The 23,818-nt window shown below is 41.6% G+C and overlaps 1 protein-coding gene across 3 annotated transcripts in view; it reads right to left on the bottom strand.

Annotated features, from left to right (window-relative positions):
• LOC147010807 (integrin alpha-M-like) overlaps positions 1-23,818 on the bottom strand; it is a 174,630-nt gene that overhangs the window by 117,150 nt on the left and 33,662 nt on the right. For 2 of the 3 annotated variants that reach the window (XR_015052164.1, XM_085858811.1), the window contains exons 3-6: positions 22,552-22,673; positions 12,229-12,308; positions 5,867-5,984; positions 61-191 (exon numbers count right to left, since the gene is read on the bottom strand). Coding sequence is in view for 2 of the 3 variants with exons in the window: in XM_085858811.1 (XP_085714937.1) it covers positions 61-191; positions 5,867-5,984; positions 12,229-12,308; positions 22,552-22,673 (451 nt within the window). In the remaining variant the exon portion in view is untranslated. Of the gene's footprint in view, positions 1-60; positions 192-4,991; positions 5,032-5,866; positions 5,985-12,228; positions 12,309-22,551; positions 22,674-23,818 lie in introns of those variants that run through there. The other variant, XM_085858812.1, reaches the window with a different exon arrangement.

Genomic DNA, 23,818 nt, shown 5'->3' with positions numbered 1-23,818 from the left:
TAGTATGCACAAACACATAGCTGAAATAAAATGGATTTAAAGTGTTAGTCTTCAAAGTACTTGTGCATCTCGGTTTTTGAAGCTTTTCATCAACTCAATGACAAACTTCTTTGCTCTTTTAAAATCAAGTTGATTAACACTCCCAGAACCATCCATCAGCACTGCGACATCCACAGGATGCATCGGACAACCTGCCGAACAAGAGGGGAAAATATTTAAAACTTTAGAGATGTCCCAGATTCCTGGCAGAATGTTCGACTCCATTCACAAACCATCATTTTACAATTGAATGCTTTGATATTCTGGTCACTAATAATGTGCTGTTATCCAATAACTCAAAAAATGCATTCTCCAGCAACACATAAAACAATTATTTTCTGACAAGAAACGGTCACAACCACTTATCTTTCACTCTGTCTTTCTTGTCAAACCCATTTATCATCCTTTCCCACTTTGTGTACAACTTGCAATAATCCTAGAAACTTGTATCATGCATGGCCTGTTGTTTGATGCCATGGAGGCATTTCAATTAATATTATACCACAACTTCTAGGGATAATGACAATAAACGAAGCATAATGACCTTTATTGAAATGCATTAAATGTGTTTTCATGAAGATGACCATCTCAATCACAGGGCTGAAAAGTTCTTTGCGAGTCACTAAACACTTAAAATGCACCTCAGCCTGTTGCTGAGAATTTGGTTTGAACAGTACCGGACGGTGGTTGTATATCAGGGAGAAATGGTGAAAACTTGGTTACCGTTGACGTGAATACTTTCCAGGACGTCAGAACAAACAGCACATACCTATCGCAGCCGATAATCCGGGCGTTTATCGACCAGATGACTGTGGAATCTTTGTCCACCATAGCACAACAAAGACCGAATCTCTCTCCACCAGGAACCAGTGAAAGGGGCACAGCAGATGAGGAATTTCTAAACTTAGTTGAGAATTGCTTTTAACGCCAGTGTGTAGATATAGTCCAGCGGAAATGTGAAAAAGCATGTTGTGGCGTCTTTATGAAGTTTTTTTTTTTGGTTGATTCATCATCTCTGAGCTATCCTGAATCAGAATCAGTCTGGTACCCCAGACTCGCACCCTTGAGGAATTTTTGTTAGAGGCGAAAAACAAAATGGCCACCACCGACTTTCGATAAATTCTGTTTTGGGCTATATCTTCACTTCTAACGCACTTACACACACAATTTTGGTGTCTACTACTATGTTTTCATGGTCAAGGAATCTGATAATGATAAAGTAATTGAAGGTGTATATATATATATATATATATATATATATATATATATATATATATATATATATATATATATATATATATATATATATATATATATATATATATAAGACCTGTCTCATATTTTCAAGATGGCCACCATTTTAATATGAAAAATGGCTATTTTGCAGTTCCACTGATCACTTCGAGTAAGAAATTGAATTTTATGAACCCTCAAATATTAATACTACATACAATAACAGTCAATGACGGCTGAAGTAACTTACTTGCAATGATCAATGAATTGATGATTATATTGGAATACGATTTTTACACAAATATATCCGGATACGTGTGGATAGTTGACTATGACTTTGGGTTCTGTCTTCAAGTGAGTATGTACATGTGTATGATTTTGAAATTACCTTTAATTTTTAGGCAAACAAATATTAACTTTGTTAAGGATGCAATGTTCTACATTATGTTCAAACTTTGTCATCGTCGTCGTGATTAGCAGCAACTGCCCTTGTCTGTTCGTTACAACAGTCTGATCCAGCATTACAACTGAAAAACATCGAACATGACATCTGTGCTGCCACACAACCACACCTCCCGGTGGAACATGGCCGGCTGGTGGAGCATCCACACTTGATCAGCTGCAGAATGGTGACTGGTGCAGCAGACACATCAGGTGGAAGTGTGGTTGGACACAACGTCGCACCGTCCTCACCTTCTTGCCATCCATACTTGATGGGATCCAAGTTCGGAGGGTTTGAATGAGTGGCCGATTTCCATATAATGACTTGATGATGAGTGTGATGTACATGTTGAACAAAGGCATCATGCGATGGGGGCAACTACTTCAATTTCGGAGCAGAGGTAATCTTGGAGTTGGCCCTCTTAGACTTCCACAACTGATACTGGTGTGTGGACATATCACCTTCGAGTTTGGAACCATAACAGGCAGCAATGATAGTAGTTGCCTCAGATATCATCTTTTCTTCATCTGCTTCCAGCTGACCAAGTAAGGTGGGATGATGTCCGCCCATTAGTACCTTCAGCGCTGTGGCCTTTCCAATGCCAAAGAAATACGACACAGTATCGCATCCGGTCAGAGCATGTACAGCAGGCAGATATTTGGCGATGCTTTTGTGTTTCAGTGCTGTTTGGCGAATGTCTACGTTCGCCCTCCCAGTACACGGACTCTCCATGCTGACATCCACAGTCATCTTTTCCTCGAGGTAGAAATGAATCAACAGGACAAAGACATCTGTATCGTTGCAGACCACTTTGATGTGCGAGTCACCACTGACACCTGACACAATTCTAACTAAGTGATGGATGACGATGACATCTGCTTCTTCATAGTGTGTTTTCAGATCCTGTCTCTGGAGAGTGGAATTGTTCCATACTTGTACCGGTGTGGGATCTTTTCCGGTGATCACCAGTTTGGTCTGGTTGTCCACAATGTGGGTCATCAGATACTGACAGATCAAATCGATCAGTTGTACTTTGTTGTCGGCTACATTTAGGACCACTTTTTGCGCTGGAAGTGTTGTGTGTAAATTGAGTTGATGTTTTCGACTTGAATCATGACCTGCGCGACTGGATATCGGCATTTGTTTTGTGCTGATTTTGATGTACCTGTCAAAAATCAGGTATACGTCACAACACTGCAGGTGGTATTTGATGGTTCCCATGAAGTTGATCACGTAATCCTCAACTGTACCATTTGTGGGCCAATGTACAGTCCCTAACATGGCGCATCCATCGATGATGACAGCATCTGGAACAGTTAGGATTCGACTTGATTGCTCAACTTGGAGTTTCGTCTTCAGGATTGCTTTCGACTGAGCCCACATCGCACCGCTCTCATCAAACAAGGAGGTTGGGACAGGGGACAGTTCATAAGAGAGGACATCCTTGATATCAATATCCCTGTATTGTTGGAGACATATGACTCGGGTGTAGATCAATTCGGTATCTTATACTGGCCTTCCATCCAGCTTGATGCTCTTTTTGGTCGAAGTCATCAGGGTCACTTTCTTGGTTAGTGTCTTGTTGAAGCTTGTCGGCCATCCAGATTCAAATTCCGCCGTCTGTTGTCGTCCAATGTTGAGAGAATCAACGTTTACCTTGTCTGTCACATGAAACATAGTAGTAGACACCAAAATTGTGTGTGTAAGTGCGTTAGACGTGAAGATATAGCCCAAAACAGAATTTATCAAAAGTCGGTGGTGGCCATTTTGTTTTTCGCCTCTAAAAAGAATTCCTCAAGGGTGCGAGTCTGGCACCCGGCTGATTCTGATTCAGGATAGCTCAGAGATGATGAATCAACCAAAAAAAAAACAAAAAAAAAAACTTCATAATGACGTGAAAGCACGCTTTGCCCTGAAATGGCTGTTTGGCATCTCGACTAATTAGCCTATGAGGGTGAGTACCGTGTTTGACCTATTTTTATGTAATTATTAGACCTATTTTTAATGGAGAAGGTACAGGTCAGAGAGCACTGAAGAACAAGTGACCATAACGTATAGTGCGTGCAAATATTCCAATAAGTGTGAGAGTTCGGTTCATTACATAGTAAAGGACTAGGCGATTACATTTCAGAAAGGCAAAATTTGGGGGTATGTGGGCACAGTTCGATACAATCAATCGGGACAAGCTAACGACAAGATGCCAGTCAGCATCAGAGAAATTGGAAAAGTTCAAGGAGCAAAGGCGAAATGTACAGAGAAAGTATATTCCAATGAGGTGTAAAGCTTGAGACAGAAAGAGATGAGGGTGGTTCAGCAGGGAGGTATTGAGTGCTATTAAAGGGAACCCCAAACTCAAAAATTATATTCTGAAAACCATTGAAAATCATTCATCACAGCCTAATTTGAAGGGAAATTTTTTGAAAATTTTTTTGTCAATCAGGAAGTGTCAAAAATAGCCCTAAAGTATTGATTTTCGATTTTGCCTGTGACATCACACCATGATCTCACCTTGATCCAAATGGCGGTATCCATAGAGAAACAGTGAATGTCGGGCTCCGGTTCCGATATTGACTGGAGTGATGCATTGCATTTCGGCTACAGGTCGTTTCAGGGCGGGGGGGGGGGGGTGTGTTCCATTACCAATCAGCTTGCCAAGTGGCTTAAGTTTATGGAGTACTTAATGCATGGAATGGTCTCCCTGGAAAGGTAGTGGCAGCTGAGACAGTAGATAAGTTTAAATTAGAATTAGATAGGTACCTAAAAGCATTGGGGACAGAGGGACACATGGACATTGGTGACTCGTCGGTACCTTGGGTATGGGTGGGTGATTGTGGACATGTATAGTGATTGTGATGTCTGTGAGAGGGTCTTGTCAAAAACTGAACGTTTTGTCGATGTTTATTAATCACCCTACAAAAGTCTTCTGAACCCCCCAAAAAACAAACATGCAAGTCAATAATTATTATGTTGAATTCATGTGGTTTTGATATGACTCAGGCATGAGGGGCTAAAATGTCCTTCTAAACACAATTTTCTTAATTATACTTACAGGCGTTTAAAATCCAAATCTCAGAACTGCAAAGGTGCCAGTCTGTTATCATTACTACATCTACATACCCGTGCTAAACCACTGAACTTGTTTTTCTGTCTTATCGAAAGAATGTAGAAGACCTTGTAAGTACAATGTAATATGTATGACTGGACGAAAGAAGACATCACTGCACTTTGAAATGAATAACATGAGTAAACTAGAAAGGACACTCAGTAGAGCGCATACCTCCACCAAGCAATGCCTGATCCATGAGAATACATCTGGCCCAATACATTTTTTAAAATATCATGCTCTCTGTCGTTTTTGGCCCGATTTCTCAATGGTGAAGAATCACTTTAAAAATTAAATAATTCTCGTATCCAGATCCGGATTTGGATCTTCACCAAAATGGAATCAATTCGTCGTGGTCACACACACAAACTGTATCCTGCACACAAACAATCAGACAAACAAACAGACAGAAAGAAGAGGGTGAAAACATAACCTCCTTCACCTGCGGTGGCAGAGGTAACAATCTTCTGACAGGTTGGTGCAGAGGTAGCTCATTTCCCTTTGAGCTTCTAAGTCTCATTTCCATTTTCAGCCCAACTATAAAGCTATTGTTGCAAAAAATGAAGTTGTGTTAATGAGAGTGCCATCCATCACAAGGACGTCAAGTCGGGGGTCCTGTCTGCCTGCATTATCTGGAGGGTGTTCAAGATCCCACGGTGTCATGAGATGAATTGCGGGTGAGTTATCGCTGGCATCCTGTCCAAATTCCTGCCATAACCTGCAGGGGACACTATCAGCGGCGCATTCGCTTTTTGCAGTAATTAGGCTACTAGCAGGTATCTGCTGCACACAAATGAATGAATTATACAATCGAAAAATACAACTTCATATACGACATTTCAAGCCAGGATCACGGCATCATGAGGCAAGTGCTCTCGTGGAAAGACTAAAAATGACCAACCCTTTTGAATCAAAATACAAATTATGTTCAATTAGAATACAATGCATTGATATGAGAAGAACAAACAGGGTGGAGTGAAGTGACAAGGAAAAATATTAAGTTCTATTTCTTAAAGTTTTTTTTGCAAATTTTTATACAATTATCTCACCTTGAGCAAGACCAACATTAAAGTGATCAACAATTCTGAAGGAATCATCATGTACAAGGCAAGACCCTCTGAGAAATGCATTGCTTCCACAGTCAAGCTCTCCAGTGGGGCCACAAGCCTGAAAAGCAACAGAAGCTGCCTTATGGTCTCCTGACTCATGTCAGTAGAAAGAACAATGGATAAAAATTAATAAAGGCATTTAAGACAGTTACTCATTTTTCCATTCTCCAATAATATTCCAAAATGTGCACTTCATTCCTGGAAAAAAATAATTGGAGATATTCAGTGGTGCAACGCAATAATACAGATAGGGGGAAAAAAATTGTCATTCAGCAATTCAATAAATTTCAAAACAATCATATAACTCTCATTTCAGCAAACCTACAAGGTGTCCTTTGGGGACAAAGCAAGAAACACATAACAGTTCAGAGGTGCTTTCAGTGTTGGATTTTCACACATGGCACTGAACTCCAAGCATCAAGCAATAAAAATATTTCAAACGAGAACTCCAAAAAATCTTTCAAATCAATTTGTAGCGGCAAGGTCACACAACCAAACTGTCCACCAAGTTTTGGCCGAATCCATCCAACTTTTTTTAAGATATCTTGCTACATATCAGGTCAGGTCAGGTATGGGAACATGCGCCGGAGCAGAGCGAGCGTCGCTGCATCCACTTTCCGCCGGTACTCCAGTGGCCTCCATCTTGCCATCCCCCAGGCAGATGTTTGGCCCATCCCCATCTCCTTGAGATGCTGATCAACCTGCTGCAACCAGGAGGCACGTGGTTGGCCCAATGGCCTCCTCCACTCGTGAGGCTCCCTTGCTGAGAGAATCTGGTGAGCAGGATCAGCGTCAGGAAAAAGAGCCACATGTCCATACAGCTGCAGCTGATACTCACAGACAATGCAGGTAACAAATCTCATTTGAGTCTCCCTCAGCAACCGCTCGTTGGACACAAATTCTGACCAATGATAGCCAAGGATTCTCCGAAGAGACCTGGTTCCAAAGGATTTAAGTCGCTGTCTCAGATCCCTGATCAGAGTCTAAGTCTCACATCCATAGAGCAAGACTGGAAGCACCAAGGACCTGAAGACTCGGACTTTCGTCCTCCCGCACAGGTACCGGCAGCACCACACCCCATGATCCAGTGAATCCATGACTCCCCAGGCCCGACCCAGGCATCTATGGTACCACCACATCTCACAGCACTCTCAGTTCCAGAGTACAGTTCAGACATCGGATTGATCAGTTTTGGTGGCACCCCATGAAGACCAAGAATCCTCCAGAGGGCATCTCGATTAACTGAATCGAACGCTTTACAGAGATCAACATCGGCTGCAAGCAGCCCCTGCCGAAACTCTTGTCTGCGTTCGGTGAGGACTCGAAGGAGCAAGGATACGGTCAATCGTTGACCTCTTTTTGAAAGGCCTGACTGTTCTGGGTGCTAGTGCTCAAGCAGATGGTGGCGAACCCTATCAAGAATTATCTGAGCAAAGACCTTACCCGGCACTGAGAGCAGCGTCACCCCTCGGTAGTTGTTGCACTCTTGGCGATCACACTTCCCTTTCCAGAGAGGGACAACTCTTCCAGTCAGTTGTGATGATGCCTGTGTTCCAGGCAGAGCACAGAAATGCATGCAACGACACAAGTGCAGCATTTCCACCAGCCTTGAGAAGTTCAGCATGGATGCAACAGATCCCAGGAGCTTTACCCCATTTCAACCGGTTCACTGCAGCCCGTGTTTAAACAAGCAAAGGTGGATCACAGTTGATTGGAGGGTGAGCAATAGGGATAGTCACACCCCTGACATCCAACTCAACTGCTGATGTATCAGCCTGGGACAGCCGCTCAAAGTAACCGGCCCAGCGGACCTTCACTTCGGACTCCTCTGCCAAGAGCCCACCACCCTCTACTCTCACTGCAGTTCACCGAGGGACTGGCTTGGAGGAACGCAATATGCAAATTCCCCTGTAAGCAGGACGAGAATCACTTGACCACAGGTGATTCTCTACCCCATCACAGTTTCCTCGCACATAGGCCTCCTTGTCCACCCTCAGCACATGTACAGTTTTACACCTCAACTCCCCGGACAGCTCAGCTCTGCTATTAAGCCTGGCCCTGCGACTCTGGTCAATGGTATGCAGCGTCCCTTGAGCCAAAATTTTTCTTCGCCCTCTGCTGAGTTCCAAGACGTCCACCTGTCGTTGAAAAAACTCCGAAGACTACCCTTGGTTGAATTAGTTTACAGGTCATGTGCATGGTAAAAAGCAAAGCATCAATCAGCTTTGAAACTCCTCTGGCTCTACAGTGCCAGAGGACTGACTTATATACAACTTGGAAAGAGGGATGGGTCATTTGAAGAACATCTGACACTGACTAAACAACATGTGATGATTTACAAAGAAATAAATAATTCAGAGACTTGCTAAGAGGGGAGAAAAACGAGAAGGAGCACTCAAAGTCTCTGTGAGCAAATACAAGGTCGAATAAGTTCACCCCATAAGCACAATGCACAAATATTTACACAATAATTCATGACAAATCTCCAGCCCCTGGCACAAGCCTGGGGTGTCAATCACAAGACACGTAGGAACAACAGCACATTTTCAGTTCAAAGAGGAAGTACGAGAAGAAAAAGTACAGACCCAAAACGACAAGGCCAGGAAGGTGCTTTGCGTCAACAAAGCAGCTATAGCAATTTACCCATGATCATTTCAAATAAGAAAAACGATTTTAGTTCATCATCATGTGTCTACACATCTTTTAGCATATTATAAGCATTTGGAAACGTAAATAATGCAAAAACATCAAGGCCTGATGACAGTCCTGTGATTCACAGAGCTATATTATCACCCTACATGTCCATACCTTGTTAATGCAGACTATTATGCACATTTACAAGATGGGCTTGATTTTTGACTTCCACACACCGGCAACATCAAGGATGGTGGTCTTGATGGCACTCCATAGCTCTGCAGGATTTCCCAAAGCATCCAGACCCCCCCCCCCCGAAATCCCCACTCAGCCTGTTCACAAACTCCTCAATTACCCTCTTATCCTTGAGCTTGCCAACATCTAGTCTCGGCTGGGATGGCACCATTCTCCTGGATTTAAGCTGCAACTTCAGAGATGCTACAACAAGCCTGTTGTTGGTATTGAGGAACTGAGCACTCCGGTTGTCCCTGAAATTTTGGATCATCCTCCAGTGACCATCAACGAGCATGTGGTTAGTCTCCTTCGCCACACCACCCGTTTTGGAATACCAAGTCCAGTGATGAGCCTGTGGGCAATGAAACCATGAACCAGCCAACCGAAGTCCACGATTTCTTGCAAAGTCAAGGAACTTAGTGGTTTACAGTTCCAGACCCATGGGGACTGACACTTGTCTCATAACCAATCCAATCAGTGACAGTCGATGCAATGAAATCCCCCAAGACCAGAAGAGTTTCTCACCTGGGGAACTGATCAACCAGACTCAAGTGTGGCATAGAATGCTTCACGTACAGAGATCTTCACGGTGAGATTACCCGCCTCAGACAGAGCCCCCCCCCAAAAAACCCATGACGTTACATATGTGCAGGAAGTAAAAACATACCTCCTGCATATAATTCAAAACATCTCACTGCACTGGAAAACATGGGGGCAGGAATACTGCACTGTAAATGGTGAAGACTTGTAATACCCTCCCCATCTGGAGGCGGTCCTACATGATACACATTTACATGGAGAATTTGTGTCGTCGTCCCCCCCCCCCTCAAAGACTACTGGCAAAGATAAAAACACCCCCATGCACTAATTGGGGTCACGCTGATCATATGTAGCAAGTCTGGATGTAATCAGCCCACAACTGTTGAAGGAGTAGCATGACAAACAAACAAACAAACAAACACACAAACACTGATCTGTGAATTATTGTTGGGATAAGTGAAGAAAGTGGGAAGTGATTGTGAATTTAACATTTTAATTTTAACATTGTTCTTAACAAACAGGAACAGGAACAACACATGCATGATAGGCCGAATGGCATTCTCATGCACCAAAGTTCCCTGTGTAATGTTGTTAAGAACAGGAAGAAATGGGGAGGGAAGGACATAGAGTTGGGGGTGAGGGGGCATGCAGTTGGGAGGGGGGGTTGAGGACTTGTCGTGTGAAAGGTGGTTTGAGTACTTGGGTTTGGAGCAATTGAGGACTGGAAGAAGAAAAGGGGAGAGGATGACAGAGTTCGGTTGGGGGAGCAGAGGCAGAGGGGACAGAGTTGGGATCGAGGGGTTTGAAGCGTTTGAGGGGTGGGGGGTGGAGGGGAGTTGAGGACTTCGAGTTAGGAGGGGATTTGAGGATTTCGAGTTGGGAGGGGATCTGAGGATTTGAAGAAAATTTGAGGGGAGCACAGAGTTTGGGTGTGGTGGTAGTGGGAGCAGAGAGAAGACAGAGTTGGGAGAGGGGGTTTAGGACTTGGGATTGTGTGTGTGCGTGTGCGTGTGCGTGTATGTGTGTGTGTGGTTGACAACCTGGTCACATTTTACATGATGCAGAATTTCCATCGTTCCCAGATAGTCCCGTTGGATATTTTTGGTCTTCCAGGTATTTTGAGTTCTCTAGGTATTTTGGGTCCTCGTGGTCTTTTGTGTTCTTGGGTCGTTTGTATTCCCTGGGCCTTTTAGGTCCTCGAGGTCTTTTGCATCTGCAATCTGTGTCTTTTGGGTCCTCTGTGTTTTTTGGGTGTGTTAGGTTTTTGAGGGTCCTCAGGGTCTTTTCGGTACTTGGAGTCTTTTGGGTGTTTTGATTTCTCAGGTTCTTTTGGGTCTTTTGGGTATTTAAGGGTCTTTTGGGTCTTCAGGGTCTCTGGGGTCTTTTGGGTCGTTTGGGGCATTTTGAGTCTTCGAGGTCTTGGGTTTTCGGGGTCTTTGAGGTCTTCAGGCTCTTTTAGGTCTTTGGGGCCTTTTTGGTATTTCAGGTATTTTGGGTCTTTTAGGCCTTCGGGGTCTTTTGGGTCTCTTTGGTCTTTCAGGTATTTTGGTCTCTTAAGTCTTTGGGGTATTTTGGGTCTTCAGGGTGTTTTGGGTCTTTTGTAAAGATGTTCACAAATAGTACACACATGAGAATCCCAATGCTATACACCCCCTCATTTGCCATACCGGTTTCATCACTTGTTGGTGAATCATCAGTGACATGCAGAAGCACGCACCAATGAGGCTCCCAAGCATGTACCATGTGGAAATGTCAAAAGCAGTCAACATATAAATGAAAAACAAAGATCCACTCATATCTCTCACCTGTGAATGGAGGGAATAACCAATTAGCTCTCACCTAATCAATTAAACTCAGGTGGGTAAGATTATATTAATAAATCAACTCTTCCCATGCTCTTCTAGTCGAAGAAAGCTGCATAAAGCAACAATGAAAGGCTACGCAAGTTAATCCCTTTGCTTTTTCAAACCTTTCCCATAGTTTCTCCACAGCTGAAAAGATATTCACAAATAGTACACACATGAGAATCCCAATGCTACACACACACCCTCAGCTGCCAGACTGGTTTCATCAGCAACAACACAGACAGAAACAGGCACCACTGAGGTGCCAAAGGATGTACCACATGGAAATGTTAAAAGCAGTCAACATATATCCATCCATTCGTGCTGCCAAAGCAGTCTCCTTGGCTAGTGGGCACAATCCTGGACGGGTCACCACTCCCACACAGGATACCAGCAAGCTGGCACTCATTTTGCCGACCCGGAAGGATGACAGGCAGAGTCAACCCCACCCGGTATTAATTCAGCAGCCAAGGGGGATTTGAACTCAGGGTCCTCAGATCGCAAGCCCACCACCCTAACCATTAAGCCAATACCCGGCATAGTTAACATATAAATGAAAAACAAAGACTCACTCACATCTCCCACATACATCAGTGACATCATGGAGTATTGTTCAATGCAAATCATACTTGTTTTGTATTTTGGTGGAATACAATATAAAGAAGTAACATTTTTGCTTCATTCAAACACAAGTACATTATAACAGTGGGCAGTCATGAAGAGTACTGTACATACATGGTTTTTCATGGTACAATAACCAAATCAACATTGCCTGTACATTATTGTATATCGTTTCATCATGATCATTTCATGTACACCATTTGTGCATGTGATACTCATTTGACACAAGCAAAGTTTTCAGTCGAAATTAATGACCAGAAATGAAAATTAATTATCGAGTTATGTGACTGAGCAAAAATCCTTTTGTTGCCATATTTTGTTGCTCGAGGCAATGTGGTGATTGTGGTGATTGTGGTGGCGGTGGCAGTGGTGGTAGTGTTTATTATAAAGTTACCAAAAGCCTTCGTGATGAGAAATGGAGGGTCTTACCAAAACATGTGGCAAACTTGTATCTTTCACCAAAGTGAGTCCGAGATGCAGATCTTTCACTTGCAGGAAATCATTGGGCACTGAAATCGCATCACACCCCACCCCCCAAAACAAACCAAAAACAACAAGCGAATAATGTTACCAATGTTATCAAGGTTATTGTTATTACCCTGCACACGCAAAGCGAGAAGCGGGATTAAGCAATTGGTTCATGTCCATCCGTCTGTAAACATCAGTTAATAATCAAGGAACAAATTATTTACATTGAATGTTATATTTTGAACATGAATTGAAAAACAAATCTGCCAGTTAACCGGACTTTTCTTCTGAATTTGTCACAATCACACATGTGCAGAGGAGTGAGATTTTTATCTTGCCAAAACGAAGTTTTGCAAGATATGTTAGTCAGCTTGTTTGTTTTTTGTTTTTTTTTGTTTGTCTGTAATCATGTAAAAAAAATTCTGCAGAGCACAGTTATCATCGGAAATTTTTGTAACCGCATATCAGAGGCCTATTGAGGTCCCTTTCAGTGAACAAAATTTTGAAGGTCAAGGTCAAAGGTCAAGGTCACTTTGGCGCAAATCAGGGGAGTCGACGAAACCCTTATTTTTTGAGTAATTTTGATCGGATCGTCTTCAAACTTCATGGGAATATAGTTCATGGTCTGGCGCTCAGCTGATTAATTTTTGGTGGCGATTGGCCTTGACCTTCATATGTTTATTTTTTTTATTTTTTGGTCTGTAATCACATATAAATCACTCTGCAGAGCACAGTTATCATTGGAAATTTTAGTAACTTCGCATATCAGAGGCCAATAGAGGTCCCTTTCAGCGCATAAAATTTTGAAGGTCAAGGTCAAAGGTCAAGGTCACTTTGTCGCAAATCAGGGGAGTCGACGAAACCCTTATTTTTTGAGTAATTTTGATTGGATCATCTTCAAACTTCATGGGAATATAGTTCATGGTCTGGTGCTCAGCTGATTAATTTTTGGTGGCGATTGGCCTTGACCTTCATGGTTAGCGCCGAAGGTCAAACATATTTGACCCCAAGGTCAAATTTTCAAGTTTTAGGAACCATATCGTGTAGTACCTCAAATTGAACACCTCGATGAGTGCTTTCTTTTGAGAATGTCAAGCTTGAGACATTATGACGTCATTTGGTGACGTTATGAGGCAAAAGCATATTTTTCATGGTTACTCTGCAGAACGATTCTCATCGGAATCTCTCGTAGGCAGATATTCCTCAAGGAGTCGCTCCTGGTGGATAGCAGCTCTGTTCACCTCAGTGTGACCTCAAAGAAGTCACACGTGGTCACGTTTTGGCAAGATACGGGTCACCCTGCGGGTGACATTGGTTTTTATCTCTTTTTTTTTTTTACTCTGTCTGCCTGCTTGGCAGTCAAACAGAATTTTAAATCATTCCAAACAGGAAGCTTACTGTTTTTAAGGATGTTATAAAGGACACAAACAACATGCACGAGGAACTAATGTACGTGGCAAATTAAATGATGTGATAGACACTGTGTCAACGGCAGTAAATTCCGGAATTAATATATTTATACAACTTTTACAATCTATATTTTACTTAAATTGAATTATATACTTGAACACTGAAACAACAAATTGCCTTCTTTGCACTTCCAAAACCCTTCTGTTTTGCAGTACTTGAACATGTTAAATATGGCGGTGTTTTAAACAATCGCGAGAAACTTTCGGAATTTTCTTAACAATCTTTAAAATAATTATTTTATTAAAATTGAAGTATAAACTTAAACACTGCATGGGGAAATGTGTTTTATTAACTCTCTAATTACCTCCGCCACCGAAGGTGAAGCAGGTTATATTTTCACCCCTTTCTGTTGGGTCGCCGAAGTTGGTGACTCTTATTGTCAGTAATTCTGGATGTTTGTTTGGATGTTTGTTCGTTTGTTATCAGCATAATTGGTAGTAAACGTTGGCGGATTTTGACCAAACTCAGGTGGTAGGTACATCTTATGACCTAGTGCTTTGGAAATTGTGATGGTTGCTTGGAACGCTTTGGTTCCCGAGCAACAACCAAAAAACCTTCAAAATCGGTACCGTTCACGCAAAATCAATTCCGAAAGCCATTATCCCACGTAGGGTGATGAAATTTGGCACGAATGATCTACAGGTGATGCTCTATCAAATATATCCCGGTTTTTGTGATATATGGAATACTTTACCCGCAGCGCCCCCTACAATTGGCGAAAATTGAAGGCCCCCTAGCAACCAGGTGAGTGCATCGATACGAATGAAACTTTGCAGGCTCATGGTACTCAATGAGTACTACAACTTTGCCTCAGGACATATTGACCGATATTGCTTAGGTCAGGGGTCAAAGGTCAATTAGTGCAAAAATCGATAATATGCGAGAGCTGGAGGTGCCTTCGTGACAAATGCTACTCCTCCTAGGGTTATGGTCGGATGGTCATGAAAATTCACACTAATCGTCTGGAATACATTGTGCACAAACGATCGAGCCGGATTTTCGATTTAGATCTTTGTTCACCCACAGCACCCCCTCGAACTTTGGGGATTTCCGATTTCAAACCGCATTTTCGGTACTTTTCATTCAAATGGATTCCGAGTAGTTATCAGTCGATGGAACTGGATGAGATTTGGTATGCACGATCTTAAGGTGATTCCCTATCCGCTATATGACATCCATTTTGCTCTATATCTTATAGTTTCCAAATGGAAACACTCTCAACTTGGGTGTCCGAGGGCCATTGAGCATTCCTGCTGAAACTTCAAAGTACACTAGCTCCAAGACGATTGAACCGAATCGAATGGAACTTTACATGCTTATAGACCGTAATGAGTACTACAACTTTACTCGTTTGCATAATGACCTATCTCGATTAGTTCAGGAGTCAAAGGTCAATAAGTGCATTCTTCGGTCAAAATGTCATTTCAAGTCCCCCTACCGGCAAAACGGCTCAACCAATCCAAACACATTTTTGCACGTGAATACTCCCCGATGAGTAGTACAAGTTTGCTCATTTGCATAATGACCTATCTCCACGAGGTCAGCAGTCAAAGTGTCGCAATACTAACAGTTCTGCTCGGCGACCCATCGCCGCCTACCGGCTTGTCTGTTTGTTTGTGTACAGGATATCTCAAAAAGTTGTGGACGGATCCGAATGAAATTTTGTGGACATGCTCGGTGTGTGACAAGGACGAACTGATTAGATTTTGGTTGAAGATCCGGATCCAGATCCGACTATCAGAAGGTTTTAAACCATTCTTCACCATTGAGAGATAGGGCCAAAAACGATACATTAGCACGATATCTCAAAAAGTTGTGAACGGATTCGGATGAAACTTGGTGGACACATTGGATGTGTCGAAAGGACGAATTTATTCGATTTTGGTGAAGATTCGGATCCGGATACGATAATTTTTTAAGTGATTCTTCACCATTGAGAGATAGGGCAAAACCAATATATAGCACGATATCTCAAATGGTTTGGACGGATTCGGACAAAACTTAGTGGACACGTTGGGTGTGTCGCAAAGATGAATTTATTCGATTTTGGTGAAGATCCGAATCCACATCTGGAAACGAGAATTATTTAATTACAAAGTGATTCTTCACCATTGAGAGACACAGGGCCAAATACGATATAGTACTGGATAGCATGATATTTCAAAAACTCTATTGGGCCCGATATGTTCTCATGGATCAGGCATTATGTGGCGGAGGTAAGTGCTCTACCGAGCGCCCTCCTAGTTATTAATAATGTTATTGCTTTAAAACAAGGAATTGTATATAAAGGGTGATTGCAGATCACCTAAATATTACATAAAGGGTGGTGTAAGATTTAGATTATTTTTTTAAGCACAATGAAATGAAGATAGGAATTAGTTTTGTAATTGCATACAAAATCAATGCTCATGTTCTGCTCAGAACCTAAGGTGTAGTGCTGCCAGAGCACACCAGAGTACCGCTCCGGCACCTCGATCCATCTGAGGTAGAGCTTCGCTCCGCAACGTTAAACAAAAGAAAAAGGAACCATATGAAAAATCAAATAAATATTCATTTTCAACCAAAATTTTGTCAACTTTATTTATTTACCCACTTCTTGGATGCATTTTTTTTTCTCAATTTAGATTATTTTTTTCCCCACATTCAGTTGTCCCTCCCAAAAGCCTCTGTAAGACAAAATTCACTCATGAATGATTTACTTTTAAACATCAAGTGCTATATTCCCTAATGCTGTGGAAGGTTACATGTGAACGATTTACAACTGTCCACAACAATGCATTTACCACTTTGTTTTAACAGCTCTCAGTCCCTCACAATTACCATCTCTCATCACACCCTCGTTTTTCCTCATTCCCTCCATCCAAACAACCCTTCTTTCCTTCATCCTTCTTTCCCTCCTAACATGGAAATTAACACCCCCCCCCCCCCCACACTCATGACCACTGACAAAGATGAAAAACAAACAAACACCCCTATACATTAATTGGGGTCATGCTGATCCTACGTAGCAAGTCTGGATGTAATCAGCCCAGAACTATAGGAGGTAGCGTGACAAACAAACAAATTCACAAACATACCTCGTACATAGTCTAGGGATTGGGGGGGATATCAAAGGGTTAATGGGCAAAATGTCATCTTCTTTTTCCTTCCCAGGCATTGGCAGACTTCAGTCAACATTTTGTTTTTGCCATTCATTATTCCACCTGTCCATTGATGCAAATTAACATTAGACTTCACAAAGTCGAGTTTTCTATTATTTCAACGATACTCGTGCAACAAAAACGGGGTTAGGGAAAGACATATTATATGAGGGTGAGGTATACTCATATGAAACAGGGTTAGGGTAAGACATATTCTATGAGAGTTAGGTATACTCGTATGAAAGAGGATTAGGGTTAGACATATTCTATGAGGGTTAGGTATACTCATAAGAAACAGAGTTAGGGTAAGACATATTCTATCAGGGTTAGGTATACTCATATGAAACAGGGTAAGGGTAAGACATATTCTATGAGGGTTAGGTATACTCATATGAAACAGAGTAAGGGTAAGACATATTCTATGAGGGTTAGGTATACTCGGATGAAACAGGGTAAGGGTAAGACATATTCCATTAGGGTTAGGTATACTTGTATGAAACAGGGTTAGGGTAACACATATTCTATTAGGGTTAGGTATACTCGTATGAAACAGGGTTAGGGTAAGACATACTTGTATGAAACAGGGTAAGGGTAAGACATATTCTATGAGGGTTAGGTATACTCGTATGAAACAAAGTTGGGGTTAGACATATTCTATGAGGGTTAGGTATACTCGTATGAAACAGAGTAAGGGTAAGACATATTCTATGAGGGTTAGGTATACTCGTATGAAACAAAGTTGGGGTTAGACATATTCTATGAGGGTTAGGTATACTCGTATGAAACAGGATTAGGGTAAGACATATTCTATGAGGGTTAGGTATACTCGTATGAAACAGGGTTAGGGTTAGACATATTCTATCAGGGTTACGTATACTCATATGAAACAGAGTAAGGGTAAGACATATTCTATGAGGGTGAGGTGTACTCGTATGAAACAGGGTTAGGGTTAGACATATTCTATCAGGGTTACGTATACTCATATGAAACAGAGTAAGGGTAAGACATATTCTATGAGGGTTAGGTATACTCGTATGAAACAGGGTTAGGGTAACACATATTCTATGAGGGTTAGGTATACTCGTATGAAACAGGGTTAGGGTAAGACATATTCTATTAGGGTTAGGTATACTCGTATGAAACAGGGTTAGGGTTAGGCATATTCTATCAGGGTTACGTATACTCATCTGAAACAGAGTAAGGGTAAGACATATTCTATGAGGGTTAGGTATACTCGGATGAAACAGGGTAAGGGTAAGACATATTCCATTAGGGTTAGGTATACTTGTATGAAACAGGGTTAGGGTAACACATATTCTATTAGGGTTAGGTATACTCGTATGAAACAGGGTTAGGGTAAGACATACTTGTATGAAACAGGGTTAGGGTAAGACATATTCCATTAGGGTTAGGTATACTTGTATGAAACAGGGTTAGGGTAACACATATTCTATTAGGGTTAGGTATACTCGTATGAAACAGGGTTAGGGTAAGACATACTTGTATGAAACAGGGTTAGGGTAAGACATATTCTATGAGGGTTAGGTATACTCGTATGAAACAGAGTTAGGGTAACACATTCTATGAGGGTTAGGTATACTTGTATGAAACAGAGTAAGGGTAAGACATATTCTATGAGGGTTAGGTATACTCATCTGAAACAGAGTAAGGGTAAGACATATTCTATGAGGGTTAGGTATACTCGGATGAAACAGGGTAAGGGTAAGACATATTCCATTAGGGTTAGGTATACTTGTATGAAACAGGGTTAGGGTAACACATATTCTATTAGGGTTAGGTATACTCGTATGAAACAGGGTTAGGGTAAGACATACTTGTATGAAACAGGGTTAGGGTAAGACATATTCTATGAGGGTTATGTATACTCGTATGAAACAGAGTTAGGGTAACACATTCTATGAGGGTTAGGTATACTTGTATGAAACAGAGTAAGGGTAAGACATATTCCATTAGGGTTAGGTATACTTGTATGAAACAGGGTTAGGGTAACACATATTCTATTAGGGTTAGGTATACTCGTATGAAACAGGGTTAGAGTAAGACATACTTGTATGAAACAGGGTTAGGGTAAGACATATTCTATGAGGGTTAGGTATACTCGTATGAAACAGAGTTAGGGTAACACATTCTATGAGGGTTAGGTATACTTGTATGAAACAGAGTAAGGGTAAGACATATTCTATGAGGGTTAGGTATACTCATATGAAACAGGGTTAGGGTTCGACATATTCTATCAGGGTTAGGTATACTCATATGAAACAGAGTAAGGGTAAGACATATTCTATGAGGGTTAGGTATACTCGTATGAAACAGGGTTAGGGTAAGACATATTCTATGAGGGTTAGGTATACTCGTATGAAACAGGGTTTGGGTAAGACATATTCTATTAGGGTTAGGTATACTCGTATGAAACAGGGTTAGGGTTAGACATATTCTATCAGGGTTACGTATACTCATCTGAAACAGAGTAAGGGTAAGACATATTCTATTAGGGTTAGGTATACTCGTATGAAACAGGGTTAGGGTAAGACATACTTGTATGAAACAGGGTTAGGGTAAGACATATTCTATGAGGGTTTGGTATACTCGTATGAAACAGAGTAAGGGTAAGACATATTCTATGAGGGTTAGGTATACTCATATGAAACAGAGTAAGGGTAAGACATATTCTATGAGGGTTAAGTATACTCGTATGAAACAGGGTTAGGGTAACACATATTCTATGAGGGTTAGGTATACTCGTATGAAACAGGGTTAGGGTAAGACATATTCTATTAGGGTTAGGTCTACTCGTATGAAACAGGGTTAGGGTTAGACATATTCTATCAGGGTTACGTATACTCATCTGAAACAGAGTAAGGGTAAGACATATTCTATGAGGGTTAGGTATACTCGGATGAAACAGGGTAAGGGTAAGACATATTCCATTAGGGTTAGGTATACTTGTATGAAACAGGGTTAGGGTAAGACATATTCTATTAGGGTTAGGTATACTCGTATGAAACAGGGTTAGGGTAAGACATACTTGTATGAAACAGGGTTAGGGTAAGACATATTCTATGAGGGTTAGGTATACTCGTATGAAACAGAGTTAGGGTAACACATTCTATGAGGGTTAGGTATACTTGTATGAAACAGAGTAAGGGTAAGACATATTCTATGAGGGTTAGGTATACTCGGATGAAACAGGGTAAGGGTAAGACATATTCCATTAGGGTTAGGTATACTTGTATGAAACAGGGTTAGGGTAACACATATTCTATTATGGTTAGGTATACTCGTATGAAACAGGGTTAGGGTAAGACATACTTGTATGAAACAGGGTTAGGGTAAGACATATTCTATGAGGGTTAGGTATACTCGTATGAAACAGAGTTAGGGTAACACATTCTATGAGGGTTAGGTATACTTGTATGAAACAGAGTAAGGGTAAGACATATTCTATGAGGGTTAGGTATACTCATATGAAACAGGGTTAGGGTTCGACATATTCTATTAGGGTTAGGTATACTCATCTGAAACAGAGTAAGGGTAAGACATATTCTATGAGGGTTAGGTATACTCGTATGAAACAGGGTTAGGGTTCGACATATTCTATCAGGGTTAGGTATACTCATATGAAACAGAGTAAGGGTAAGACATATTCTATGAGGGTTAGGTATACTCGTATGAAACAGGGTTAGGGTAAGACATATTCTATGAGGGTTAGGTATACTCGTATGAAACAGGGTTTGGGTAAGACATATTCTATTAGGGTTAGGTATACTCGTATGAAACAGGGTTAGGGTTAGACATATTCTATCAGGGTTACGTATACTCATCTGAAACAGAGTAAGGGTAAGACATATTCTATTAGGGTTAGGTATACTCGTATGAAACAGGGTTAGGGTAAGACATACTTGTATGAAACAGGGTTAGGGTAAGACATATTCTATGAGGGTTTGGTATACTCGTATGAAACAAAGTTGGGGTTAGACATATTCTATGAGGGTTTGGTATACTCGTATGAAACAGAGTTAGGGTAACACATTCTATGAGGGTTAGGTATACTCGTATGAAACACAGTAAGGGTAAGACATATTCTATGAGGGTTAGGTATACTCGTATGAAACAAAGTTGGGGTTAGACATATTCTATGAGGGTTTGGTATACTCGTATGAAACAGAGTTAGGGTAACACATTCTATGAGGGTTAGGTATACTCGTATGAAACAGAGTAAGGGTAAGACATATTCTATGAGGGTTAGGTATACTCGTATGAAACAGGGTTAGGGTAAGACACATTCTATGAGGGTTAGGTATACTCGTATGAAACAGGGTTAGGGTAATACATATTCTATTAGGGTTAGGTCTTCTCGTATGAAACAGGATTAGGGTAAGACATATTCTATGAGGGTTAGGTATACTCGTATGAAACAGGGTTATGGTAAGACATACTTGTATGAAACAGGGTTAGGGTAAGACATATTCTATGAGGGTTTGGTATACTCGTATGAAACAGAGTAAGGGTAAGAGATATCATATGAGGGTTAGGTATACTCGTATGAAACAGGGTTAGGGTTAGACATATTCTATGAGGGTTTGGTATACTCGTATGAAACAGAGTAAGGGTAAGAGATATCATATGAGGGTTAGGTATACTCGTATGAAACAGGGTTAGGGTTAGACATATTCTATGAGGGTTAGGTATACTCGTATGAAACAGGGTTAGGGTAAGACACATTCTATGAGGGTTAGGTATACTCATATGAAACAGAGTAAGGGTAAGAGATATCATATGAGGGTTAGGTATACTCGTATGAAACAGGGTTAGGGTAATACATATTCTATTAGGGTTAGGTCTTCTCGTATGAAACAGGATTAGGGTAAGACATATTCTATGAGGGTTAGGTATACTCGTATGAAACAGGGTTATGGTAAGACATATTCTATGAGGGTTAGGTCTACTCATATGAAACAGGGTTATGGTAAGACATACTTGTATGAAACAGGGTTAGGGTAAGACATATTCTATGAGGGTTTGGTATACTCGTATGAAACAGAGTAAGGGTAAGACATATTCTATGAGGGTTAGGTATACTCGTATGAAACAAAGTTGGGGTTAGACATATTCTATGAGGGTTTGGTATACTCGTATGAAACAGAGTTAGGGTAACACATTCTATGAGGGTTAGGTATACTCGTATGAAACAGAGTCAGGGTAAGACATATTCTCTGAGGGTTAGGTATACTCGTATGAAACAGGGTTAGGGTAAGACACATTCTATGAGGGTTAGGTATACTCGTATGAAACAGGGTTAGGGTAAGAGATATCATATGAGGGTTAGGTATACTCGTATGAAACAGGGTTAGGGTAAGACATATTCTATTAGGGTTAGGTATACTCGTATGAAACAGGGTTAGGGTAAGACATATTCTATGAGGGTTAGGTATACTCGTATGAAACAGGGTTATGGTCAGACATATTCTATGAGGATCAGGTATGTTCGTATAAAAACAGGGTTTGGTAATATTTTGTAATAGTTACGTTAAGAACAGCTTATATAAACGAAAGCCAAAATTCTTTAAGACAAGTTTTAAAAGTTTCTGACAAGAAAAAGCAAAAGATAATTATCTGACAGCAATGTCTTACAGGAATCTTCACCGTAACTTACGTGTGGTGAAGATTTGCTGACACCTGCCTGGAGAAGAGGAAGGGGACGTCACCGGACACCTGTACAGTTTCCCTTGAAGATCTCCACTGCTGTTCTTAGAACTTGGTGCACTCACTACCAGCCTGGTCACAGGGTACAAAATTGATATATTGATTGCATGAACACATCATTCTGTCGTCCTGGTGATGTAGAAAAATATAATGACAAAAATCACTTAAGAGTTTATTAGGCAGTTATTTCATAATCTATGTTCGCATCAGGTATTGTCGGATCATGTTCAGTAATGAGAAAGATTGTGTGTTTGGAGAGATGCCCCGTCACACGATACCCGATACAAATCGTCTCTTTCACCCATTTTTCCTATACATTGTCAAGGCTCGTGGTAGAGCAAATACACTGAATGGATCAAGACTTATCAGGTCAAAAAGAAGAGAAGAGAGAGAGGAGGTGGGGAAGGGGGGGTTGGTGGGGAGGGGACACCAACAGCAGAGTTGAAGGGCAAAATAGAGGGAGACACACACTGAATGGAGTGAGGAGGATGGGGGGTTAGGAATGTCAGGTATGGGAGCATGCGCCAAGAGCAGCGCGTCGCTGCATCCACTTTCCGCCAGTACTCCAGGGGCCTCCGTCTGGCCATCCCCAAGGCAGGTGTCTGGCCCATCCCCATCTCCTTGAGATGCCGATGAACCTGCTGCAACCACGAGGCACGTGGTCGGCCCATTGGCCTAATCCACTCACGAGACTCCCTCGCTGAGAGAATCTGGTGAGCAGGATCAGCGTCAGGAAAACAAGCCACATGTCTATACAGCCGCAGCTGATGCTCACGGACTATGCAGGTAACAAATCTTATTTGAGTCTCTCTCAGCAACCGCTCGTTGGACACAAAATCTGACCCAGCGATAGCCAAGGATTCTCCGAAGAGACCTGGTACCAAAGGAATTAAGTCTCCGTCTCAGACACTTGGTCAGAGTCCAAGTCTCGCATCCATAGAGCAAGACTGGAAGCACCAAGGACCTGAAGACTCGGACTTTCGTCCTCCCGCATAGGTACCGGCAGCGTCACACACCATCATACAGTGAATCCAAGACTCCCCAGGCCTGACCCAGACGTCTATTGACCTCTGACTCACAGCCAGCAGAGACATGAATATCACTGCCAAGGTCAGTGAATCTCTCCACGACCTCAACATCCTCACCACAAACAGGCACAGACAGGACAGCAGCATCCAAGATGTCATTGAAAGCCTGGATCTTAGTTTTGACTCAGG

Source organism: Eptatretus burgeri, chromosome 16 (genome assembly GCF_056783735.1).
Source record: "Eptatretus burgeri isolate ZD-2024b chromosome 16, Ebu_testis_v1, whole genome shotgun sequence".
NCBI classification, from domain to species: domain Eukaryota; kingdom Metazoa; phylum Chordata; class Myxini; order Myxiniformes; family Myxinidae; genus Eptatretus; species Eptatretus burgeri.
This window is presented reverse-complemented; position numbering and strand designations above follow the sequence as displayed.